This window comes from Anguilla anguilla, chromosome 15, assembly GCF_013347855.1.
Source record: "Anguilla anguilla isolate fAngAng1 chromosome 15, fAngAng1.pri, whole genome shotgun sequence".
In the NCBI taxonomy this organism is placed as follows: Eukaryota; Metazoa; Chordata; class Actinopteri; order Anguilliformes; family Anguillidae; genus Anguilla; species Anguilla anguilla.
In genome coordinates this window covers 6,467,501-6,478,718 of record NC_049215.1, presented here as the reverse complement: position 1 = coordinate 6,478,718, position 11,218 = coordinate 6,467,501, and the positions used below count along the sequence as shown (strand labels likewise).

At 48.3% G+C, this 11,218-nt stretch overlaps 1 protein-coding gene across 9 annotated transcripts in view; it reads right to left on the bottom strand.

Moving 5' to 3' along the window:
• Positions 1–2,493: 2,493 nt before the first annotated feature.
• Positions 2,494–11,218, bottom strand: part of LOC118214637 (disco-interacting protein 2 homolog A-like) — a 100,071-nt gene continuing 91,346 nt past the window's right edge. For 4 of the 9 annotated variants that reach the window (XM_035394760.1, XM_035394763.1, XM_035394764.1 and 1 more), the window contains 9 exons: positions 10,750–10,918; positions 10,030–10,200; positions 9,329–9,358; positions 6,788–6,849; positions 6,539–6,596; positions 6,322–6,396; positions 6,013–6,187; positions 5,327–5,450; positions 4,482–4,734 (listed from right to left, as the gene is read on the bottom strand). In XM_035394760.1, the coding sequence (XP_035250651.1) occupies positions 4,482–4,734; positions 5,327–5,450; positions 6,013–6,187; positions 6,322–6,396; positions 6,539–6,596; positions 6,788–6,849; positions 9,329–9,358; positions 10,030–10,200; positions 10,750–10,918 (1,117 nt within the window). Of the gene's footprint in view, positions 4,735–5,326; positions 5,451–6,012; positions 6,188–6,321; positions 6,397–6,538; positions 6,597–6,787; positions 6,850–9,328; positions 9,359–10,029; positions 10,201–10,749; positions 10,919–11,218 lie in introns of all 9 variants that reach the window. The other 5 variants (XM_035394761.1, XM_035394762.1, XM_035394767.1 and 2 more) reach the window with 2 other exon arrangements.

Here is an 11,218-nt window from a genome sequence, read left to right as displayed (position 1 = left end):
AGAGGCGCAAAGGCATCAGACGTCTGTATCTGAGGTGGCATCCGGACAAAAACCCAGATTGCCTTGACCTTGCAACTGAAGCCTGCAAATACTTGCAAAAGAAGATTGAGGAATTAGAAAGGGGAGGAATGACGGGGCACCGCAATTGTGGACCTAAACAAGGATCCTCTCAATGGAGCTCAGCCTTCAGAGACTTTTACCAGGAGTGGGACCAGGAAGCCTCTCGGCATCGGAGGGGAAGGGAGAGATTTAACCAACGGCATTCTTCAAGGCAATACGACTTCTGGTCATTCCACGAGGGTAGCTCAGGACCAAGGCCTAACCCAAACCCAGAGGAAGCCCACCGTTGGCACAGACAGGCAAAATGTGACCTCGCTGCAGCCCGCAATGACACTGGGGGAACATCCACGGAGTGGTGTTTATACAAAGTGCACCAAGCTGTGGAAAAAGCCCTTATTGGAGCAGAGTACAAGAACACTGGACACCGTCCCAAAAACAGCACAAGCCTTGCAAGCCTTGCTCAGAATCTGTCACATGTCAGTCCCAAATTGAATACTTTGCCCAGCATGGTGCACAAGTTGAATCAGCTGGGTGTGGATGCCAAGAAGACCCAATACCCAAATTACCATACCTCACCAGGTATTCCCAATGACCAATTCAACTCTCAGAACTTAGCACAAGTGCTGGACTTGTCATCGGAGATCTTAACCAAAATATATTCTTACATTCATTAATGATTCCAGGTAATGTAAATAGGAGAAAAAGCTGTTAATTTGCTATTTTATGAGAAATGTTTTAATGATCAATGTACGTTATTTCAACTTGTTATTTTCCTACACTATACGCGTTTACACTTTATGTAGCCTACATATTTGACTGTATTTAGTTTCAGCACCAGGTTTTATTAATTTTTTTCAAAATGACAATTATCTAAATTCTTGACAAGTATTCATATGGTTGTGAATGATTACAGATAATGAAAATTGCAATGAGAGAACAGTGTTTTGTTTGCTAGAAGTATACTAAACAAAGTGTGACAGCTGAAACATTATAATATTTGTCTAATTATGCTTTTTTTTTCCCGACTGTAATTGTTGATACATTTGTGTAAATTTTTGACAAGCAATTTCAGCAAAGAACATATTTTATGCCTTTAACTCCACAGAGAAAAAAAGAATAAAACTGAAAGCGCTGGTCCTGTATCATGTTGCATCATAAAACATTCAAGATCATTCTTTGTGTATTGTTGGTGGGTCCTTGTTTGTGTGTATTATTGGGTGTGAAATTTGGGATAATTCATGAGGGAAATTTAGGATAGTGACAAATATTTTCTAGGGAAACTTCTCATCCACTGACTGTGAACCTGTCAGGCCCTCATTTGAAGGTAGACAGTCTGTCACATGCCAGCGTGAGACCCCTGGGAGAGAGATGCGAAAGTTCCGGGAAACACCGTCGGAAGCTGCATGGAGAGAGGGAGAGCGCGCACCCGCACAAACCCAAAATAAAATAAACGAACATCTTCACCCTTCCCCCTCGTGGGTTCCAGGCAAAACCAATACACTAAAACGACAAGCTAAAATAAAGACAAAATAAAGTAAAAATGGCGCGACCCCTTACCAGTGTGCTGCCCGTAGCTGTCCTGCTTTCCCGCTCCTCCTACTTTTCAGTGGAGGTTTACTTGCGTTTTGTACTCTGTTAAACACTAAACAAAGACGCTAAAATCGTGAACACGCTCTCGGTGCGTGCTCCCCGTCTCGGGAGCTGTGGAGAGCAGCACACCTTTAGGCACCTGGGCCGATTAGCCAACGCAGCCCAGGTGCGTGTGCGCTCTCCACCAGCCGGCGCAGCTGAGACCAATCCGCCTCTCCAGCAGACCGAATGCCACACAGTCATTCACAATATTTACAATGATCTGAACCATATTTTTAAAACAATGTAATGTAATGAAAATTTTAATTACAAGGATACGCTATGCAGAATATCAAATTGTAACGTGAACATGATAATTTTTATCAATTTTTATCAATATCATGATAACGTTTTATCAACGCTAGTTTATTTGGCAGGATTGTTTTTGTCTGATTAGGCAAATGTGATTCCAGTGCTAGTTTGTACTTGGTAGGATTGTTGTTTGCTGAACAGGTTACTCTACAGGGTTGGAGTCCTGATCGATGTGGTCACTTCTGGCACTACGATCCTTACTTCACTCTAGTGTGTTTCTTTTGCACCTCTGCACCGTGAACTAATGCACTTGTTGTACGTCGCTCTGGATAAGAGCGTCTGCTAAATGCCTGTAATGTAATATAACTATATAGGAATATAAATGTAATATTGCTATGAAATGGTTTAAACGAGTTACACTTCTCTGATAGTTTAATTCAAGCCCTGAATTGGTCCTGATTGAAAGGTCCTGCTTTGCACTGAAAAACTCCTCTGGGAAAATGGAGGAAAAAATGAACAAACTTATGCAAATGACACAACAGCTGCACGCCATTTTTAAAATATTTCAATGTGCTTTATTTTCTCTAAAAGCAACCCATCTCAACGTCCTCCCCCCTCCCTCAAATACAAAATATTACAAGACATATTTATCCATGTATGCTTCCTTGTCTGGTTATAAAACAAAACTGTAACACTTAAAAGTATGGTTAGTCTGGTAGTCCATTCTGTGGAAATTCAGTCGTTTCTGCTCCGTGGAATTGCTGCTACAACCAGTTGTGGAATTCCCAGAAGTCCTGGAATTCCAAAAAATAACTTACACAAGATCTGTACAGAAACACAGCAGGCTCACTCCCCATTTCCAAGCAGAGCACACAAGCTTGGGCAAAGCACGGGCTTCAGAGGAAGCTTCAGAGGGGGTCTTCAAATATCAGGTTCACTCATCTCAATGGTTGAATATGCATAACTCAGTCCCTCTGGTTCACAACTCGACGCGTGTAGCCAGAGATTCAGACAGACTGCGGGTGGTAATTCAGAGAAGTATTAAGGTGCCATTTTGAAATCCAGCAGCGATAATTTTCTTCCCGTTTTTCGGATTCACCCAGTCACCCGAATTAACGTTGTTTACACAGAATTCCGTCACGTTATAATGTTGGCTGAAAGGCATACATTTTTGTGAAGGTAGTAATATCTAAAGTAATAGCAAAATCAATCTTTTAGAGCAACTAGTGTAACGCTGGCTTTGATCCTTTCAAAATGGAACTTATTTAGGAACAACACAACCTCAATTTTGCATGCATTCAACAGATGACCATTAGTCGTGTAATTTAATCTAGATACATCTCTCTCTGATCTCTCTTAAATTAGTAGAGTAGTGATCCAGCAGTCAGATGGATAATTTGAAGATATATTTAATTACAAGTTCCAAGTAAAATAATTCCAAGATGAACAAGCAGTGCTCTGAAATGGAATTTGTTGCAAATTCCACCAATGGGCAAGAAAACTTGCTGAGTCACAGCGCTGAGATTCAATTTGACTGGTCTGCAGTACACCAAGACTTAACGCTCAAGCATCCTCCAGCCCCTTGAAAAACACCTGAGGAACCTGCAGGACAAACTGTGCAGAAACATGAACGCAAAAGATAGGCACCCAACAAGAATTAAGGCTCGACAAAAACACCAGGCAAGGTTTATGAAAACAATGCTTAATGGATGCTGTAGGAAATGGAGTAAGGTGCCCTCAACTCAAAGAGATGAAACGATGTAAAAATGTTTTTGCATTTTGTTCTTTTAAAAAGCACAGTAAGGTCAGTCAATAAAAAATAAATTAATTTCACTCATCTAAAAATTAATTTGCATACATCTTGTATCTGGGAAAAGAAAAAAAAATACAAACACAATACACAAAACTATATTTCCATAAAGTTTTTGTGAATAACTTTTGTACAAAAATGCAAACATGGACAGGAATGTTATTTCTTTTTTTTTAAATAAAGTAAAAATAAATTGAATGTACTTTTTTAACAAGCACATAATTGGCTAAGTCATAGACATTTTTATGTTGTTGTTCTCAACCACACTCCAAACAAGAGAATGAGAAAAGAATGTCAACACCCAGCCGAGCGAAAGGAGGCACAATGAGGATCCGCACGCCCCTCATCCCAAATGCCCCCCCGACCCCCCACCCCAGACAAACACCGCAGCGGGGGAGGGGGAGGGCTCTGTGCCAGGACAGTGTGCTTTGGGGCAATACTGCCAGATAGGTGTGAGGAAACAATCACAATCATACACAGTAGTCCCCGTCCTGTAGTCACAACCAGGAAATGGGTGTCTATGCGGTTTGTGGATAAAGCGTGGTAAGAGCGAGTTGCAACAGAAGGAGACGCACGGCATGAGGCCTCTACGAACCGAAACACGCCGAGACGGACCTGCTGGAGAGTTCTGGCCCTTCTCCTCCTCCTCCTCCTCCTCCTCCTCCTCCTGTCTCGCTCCCGTCCCAGGTGCCAGAGTCCCTCTCCCATCACCCCCCACCCCCCCTGACGCTCACATGTTGTAGGCCACGTAGATGGGGTCCAGCTGGTCGGCCAGGAAGCCGTCGCGCAGGTGCATGCGCTGCTTCTCCCCCCTGGAGTTGATGGGGATGACCCCGGGGTCCACCACCACCACCACGCCCACGATCAGGTAGTGCTCCTCCAGCACCACGTTGGTCACCAGGGCCACCAGGTCCAGCGCCTCCTGCTCGGAGCCCCCCAGCTCCACCACCACCACCAGCAGGTTGGTCCAGGTGAACACCGCACTGAGCGGGGAGGGACGGGGGGGAGAGGTTGATAGGTTAATTGGGTTTGAAAAAACAAAAATGATAAAGCAATGCATAGCAGTAAGGACAGATGCAGAGAGAATAGATGGAGTCATCAGGACCAATTAGGCAAAAGCTATAAACCTGTCAGGATCAATTACTACAGTAACGTGTTGGCACGAAGAGACGCGTCAAACTTCCTGAGCATTTATGTGTGCAGCAGCCACATTTACATTTGAGCTCCACACAAAGCTCGTCCACGTGTGTAAACATACATTAAGAAAATACATACGTTGAAACATAAATCACAAGTCTGAGAGCAAACGGCATCAAACAATGTGGCCATCTCGCAAATTCACCGCAGCTCCGGTCTCTTAAAACGTCTTTATTACTCTTGTGAAATGCACAGAGATCCATTTCAACTGGAGCGCCCACAGTGCCTTTCACACAAGTGGAGCGGCTCCGTACACTGAAGTGCAAACTATCCTTATTCAGCGAGAGCCGTTGCATCGGCGTCACTCTGACTGTTCGACTGCGTACGCGGGGGGGGGGGAAAAGAGCCCCTCCCCCGTCCTGCGGCAGGAAGCCTCACCACTCGGCGATGCTCTTGTGCGATCGGATGACGGACGTCTCGATGTCCATGGGGTGGTAGCGCATGCCCCTCAGCTCCAGCGTCTCGTCCAGGGAGCCCACCACGTACAGCGCGTCGTGCCGCTCTGGAAAAACAGCCACGTTCTGCGCTGATGCTCTTTCGGAGCGGGCAGTGTGTGTGTGTGTGTGTGTGTGTGTGTGACAGTGTGTGTGTGCGCGTGTGTGTGTGTGTGTGTGACAGTGTGTGTGTGTGAGAGTGTGTATGTGCGTGTGTGTGAGAGTGTGCGTGCAGGTGCACGAGAGTGTGTTAGTGTGTCAGTATGAGTGTGCATCTGTATCTGTGAGAGTGTGTGTATGTGCGTGCGTGTTTGCATGTGCGTGTATGCATGTGTATGCATGTTTGCCTGTGTGTGTGCGAGTGAGTACGTGTACGTGTACCCACATGTTATCCTACTGGAGGGGATGGACAACCATACATCTCAAACAAGCGTAAAGAGGCCTCCAGTGAATCAGAGACGCCTAAAACAGACCCGCTAAGTGTAGCGCTGTCACGCTCATTCATCTGTTGGCTGCTCCTGGCTCCATCGGGAGCAGAGCCCGGTGCCCTACAGCAGGTGGGGGTAATTAAGGGGGGGAGTGGGGGGGGGGTAATTAAGGGGGGGGGGGGGGGGGGGGGTCCTCCCTCACCTCCGCAGGCGTCCGTCAGCTCCGTGCGCCGCAGGAAGCCCAGGTACCCGGTGCGCGCCCACACCGTCTGCGTGTCCCCGAAGCTCAGCTTGGTGCTGAAGTGGTCCGCGTGCAGCGCCTCCTCCCCGTACACCGTGTAGTACCCCGACGCATTGTGGGGGCTGCTCACCCAGACCTGCCCGCAGGGAACACCGCCGCGTTAGCCTCAGGCACGCGCCCGCGCCCGTTTTCCCCCTGAACGCAGGCCGGCCCGCGGGAGGGGGCCGCGCGCCTGCCCGAGCCCGTGGGCGTGGCCTGCGGGCGACTCACCTCTCCCAGGTGCGAATCTCCCAGGGGTCCCTTAGTCTCCGTGTTTGCTATGATCACCTTCACCCCAGGCAGGATCTGAGTGACAATCGCACAAATGCATCGGGTTTACTTTCGAGGCACGGTTTCAAGGATTGCGCACTAACTTGCACGCCGTTTCCAAAATGGCAGCAGATACTAGATACTGGGCGTCTGTTGTATGCACCCCCTGGGACCTCACCTTTCCAGATTCCATCAGCGGGAGGCTGTGGGGCGACCCTCTCTCCACCAGACGTACCCTGAAACGCAGAGACAAACCCCGCGATCCGTCAGGGTCGAGTCCCCCCCCACGCTTCTCCTCCACCTCTACCCCTGTGCTAAGCCGCGGGTGGGATGAATATCCAAACTGCCGTTTTTTTCCATTGGCTTTAAAAAAAATTTTAATTAAATAAAAATCCTATTAAAATTCCAGTAACCGTGGGAGACGCACCTGTCATGGCGCAGTGCTCGCATGTCCAGGTAGACGGTGGTGGGGTCCGGACCAGAGGTACCCTGGACAGAGGGGACAAACGAGGACCGTCGGCTCAAGTGGCAGTCGGGGGCGTCGAACAGGCACTATCATTCCCACATGAAGCGGGATGACGGATTTCCCACGATGCCACGGGCGTATTAAAGTGTCAGTGCGCTTTAACGGCAGCCCCGCGTGCGCTGCGTTACAAAGCCCCTGCCCGCAAGCAGCCTGCAGCCCGCTCCTCCAGCAGCATGCGTGTCCGTGCCCTCACTTTAATGCCCGAAGCCTGAGCGCGCAAAGAAATTCACCTGAGAGCACAGGTCCCCTCAGCGTGCTCCATCACCGATCTTCTCTCCTCGCACTCAAAACCCGCGCTCGGTTTCGCCCGCTCACGCTCAGATTTGCTCCGCCTGCTCGCAGATCTTTTTTTTTTTACAATCGCGCTCAAATCTACGTCCTCTCACTCACATTTTTTTTTTCAGCAGCAACAGCGCTGCCAGAAGTCCAGCCAATAGGAATTAGCTGGAAATGCACTTGCTTGAGTCAACTGGCCAACTTCTTTGCCCAATCCAATCTTTACTGTGTCAGTAAGTTTGTTAAGAAGTTAGAACTAGCTGGGCAGAAGATACAGAGAATGGCTAGCAAGCTTGTTGAGACTATTCCAAGGGATGTGCAATGTCAGGTTAGCTAATCTCTCAGCTCTCACTCCCTATATGGTCACAGACCATGTCGGTTGTGAGAAGGTTTGCCAGCCACCACCCTGTGTTCCAGCTTAGCTGGCTAACGACAGCTAGCTTAAATTAAGTTGCCACACTGATTATTTTTTAGGTTTATGAGTGATAATATTAATTTTGTAGCCAATAATGTGGGTTGGCCATTGCGCCTTAAAGTGACGTCATCGTGTCAGTCTAGTCAGTTTCTGTTGCAGTGCATCAGTTCAGTTTCAGAATCTGATGTGAGTCGCCAGATACAAAGGAAAACCCAACAGCCAATCAATCCAAGAGTTGGACTCAAATGATAGGGTTATGAATAGCAAACATGTTTGGGACTACACTGTAGTGCAACAGAGGAAGCCATGTCATTTTGAAACCAGCCTAAGAGTGCCTATACTAAAAAGTACTTGGCCATTACATTTGACAGTGGACTGTAGCTGTATGCTATTGTGCTGGGTTCGTATGAGCCAAACGCTGTATATAAAAGGGCTCTCGTGAGAAGTTACCCCAGCCCCATGGGCAGCACACAGGGAGGCTGGGATGATAACACGCTGGAATGAGCACTACCTGCACTTCTCTCCAGATGTAGCTATGCTTTTATCAGCTGATAGGGCCTTCAGAACAGCAGTCAAACCCATTTAATACCCTGAAGCGTCTAGTTAATTTCTCAAAGAGCACCGACTCTGCCCAAAGGCCACTGACTGTCCAAAGGCCACTGACTGTCCAAAGGCCACTGACTGTCCAAAGGCCACTGACTGTCCAAAGACCACTGACTGTCCAAAGGCCACTGACTGTCCAAAGACCACTGACTGTCCAAAGACCACTGACTGTCCAAAGGCCACTGACTGTCCAAAGGCCACTGACTGTCCAAAGACCACTGACTGTCCAAAGGCCACTGACTGTCCAAAGACCACTGACTGTCCAAAGACCACTGACTGTCCAAAGGCCACTGACTGTCCAAAGACCACTGACTGTCCAAAGACCACTGCCTGTCCAAAGGCCACTGACTGTCCAAAGGCCACTGACTGTCCAAAGGCCACTGACTGTCCAAAGACCACTGACTGCCCACAGAGCACTGACTTTGTCAGTCCAGGGAGGGACAGCATAATGATTCAGCAGTGAGGACAACTTCAAACAGGCCAAACAGAACATACTGAATGTACTGTATGAGCACATCATGGCAAGAATAAGAGTCAGGTATACAACAGGATTTACAGCATGGGAATCCTCTTACAGAATACTCAAACTACTGCCAACACAATTCATATTACGAGGCCAAATGACAGAATTTATCATGCAGTATTAGTAAGAGCACAAGAGGACTTTCAGCCTCTCTGAAGTGCACTGCAGTGCTCAGTCATCTGTAATTATGCTGAAAATATGAAGCATTTTACCCCATTAAATAACTAGAAGATAAGAAAATATATAATCTATTGTACACTGTGACTGTACCTAACCAGAACAATGAACTGTGATTGGCACCCTGAATAGCTTTCGGATCAGCCCCCCTGCAAACTGAGTATATGATTCAAACAGCAGTCATACTAAGAGTGTTAATAAGAGCCATTGCATTAACAAAAACTTAATACAAGCCATTACATTAACACTGCAAAATATGCTACAAAATAAGCAACGAATAAGTACATAAATGCACACAGCACATGGACAGACACAACACACACCCCCACACCCACATAGACTGACATTTGCCCCCCCCCCCCCCCCATCAGAAGCCCCAGCAGTCCTCCTTCTCTATTCCTTCCTGCTCATCAGTCACTCCAAGGCATCACACTGTCACCGTGGTTACCTGCTCAGCCAGCTTCCCCAGCCTGTTGGGCTGACGAGGGGACACAGGCCAGGGGTGGGGGAGGTGGGGGTCAGTACAGAGGGAGAGACACACAGACAGGGTCAAACAGTGAATTGAAGACATAGGGGGAAAGTTGGGGGGGTGGGTGTGGGGGAAACACAGATAATAAGACAGAAGTGACAGAAGTTGAGAAAGGGGTGAAAGTGAAGACAGAAGAGAAGTGCAAAGATTTTGCGAAAGAGAAGAGCTGACTTCAGTCCCTCTCTTACACAAACTCAGCCATAAATGTGGTGTTAAACTTCAATGGACCTTCTAGTGATTAATAAAATAACAGATCAACTCCAGGAGGACCCTGCAACACGGTTTCCTGGTGTGCTTGAATGCTTGGATTTTGGTATAAAACAATTAAAATTGAGTTGCCTGAATATGATGCCTTGCATTCACCTTTTCCAGAACATTACTGCCGTTCTGAAGTGCATGCAAGTTAACACGAGCTTCATTAAGTTTGCATTTCAGAGCCTTCGCATTAGGATGGAAACACAACTCAAAAGCTCACAAAAAGAAACGAGTCACCTCAGTAAATATAAGCTACCCATTCATCTCCACCTGTACACCCTTTATCCCTCTTCCGTTTGGGAACGTTCCCCTGCGGCCTTCCTCCACAGCCCCCCACCCCCCCCCCCCCCCCGTTGCTCCCTCACCTGCAGGCACACGGCCACGTTGACCCTGCAGCCGAAGGTGGTGCTGACGGCCCGGGCGGAGAGGCCCAGGTCCTTGAAGATCTTGGAGAAGGACTGCGTGAGGGCGATGCGGGGCCGCTCCTCCGCCACCACCATGCAGGTGCGCACGCACGTCAGGTTCACGTTCCGCATCTACGGCCAGAGGGCGGGGGGGGGGGGAGCGGGTCAGGCTCGCAAGCGATGAAGACAAAACCCTGCTTCATCTCTCCATGTGGGCCGCTTGAGTAGACTCGAGACTCGGTTGGGGCAGCCGGAAAGCTGAAGCTGTTCCAGCTGTTTTCTATCGCCGAAAAGGCTGCTTATCGTCATCGACTGCTTAGCGTTCGTTAGCATCCATGTGTTAAGTATGACGACGATGTGCAACAGCACGCATAGACTTAGGCAGGGCTGCCCAACCCTGTTCCTGGAGATCTACCGTCCTGTAGGGTTTCACTCCAACCCTAACAAAGCACACCTCATTCAACGGCCAGAGATCTCACTGAGCTGCTAATTAGTAGAGTCAGGTGTGCCAAATTAGGGTTGAAATGAAAACCTACAGGATGGTAAATCTCCAGGAACAGGGCTGGGCAGCTTGGGTGTTTTACTATACCATAGGTGGTACAATAGTTTAGTCATGAAACCAAAGCTGTAGAGAACAGAAAGCACCCTGATTTTGGGGTGTATTGGGGAGGGCGCTCTTACCCGGAGCGCCTCGGTCTGCAAGCCCAGCCCTTTGGTGCACATCTCCATGACAGAGTAGGAGCAGAAGGTGACGCGCACCTTGTACTGGCTGACCGCCGTCAGCCACAGGGACACGTTGCTCTCCAGCTCCAGGGGGGGCACCAGGATGGACTGGTGACCCGAGTACACGCTGCAGGGGCACATGGGATAGAGGAAGCGCAACGCTGGGTGCTGGGCCCGAGGAGGGGGTCTCGCCCCCCCCCCCCCCCCCCCCCCCCCCCCCCCAAGGCCAATACATCAACCTGAAATGCCTCTTCTGCAAATGGACCAAGGGGGGACTAATACCAAAATTTTGACTTCGATACCGATACCAGGTTTAGTATCACAATACTCAACACTGAAAAGATACTTGAAACTTAAACGATATTGATTCGATACTCGATTTCATACTGAAATGACCTTAATAGATCAGAAACGTAATGTCCACAAG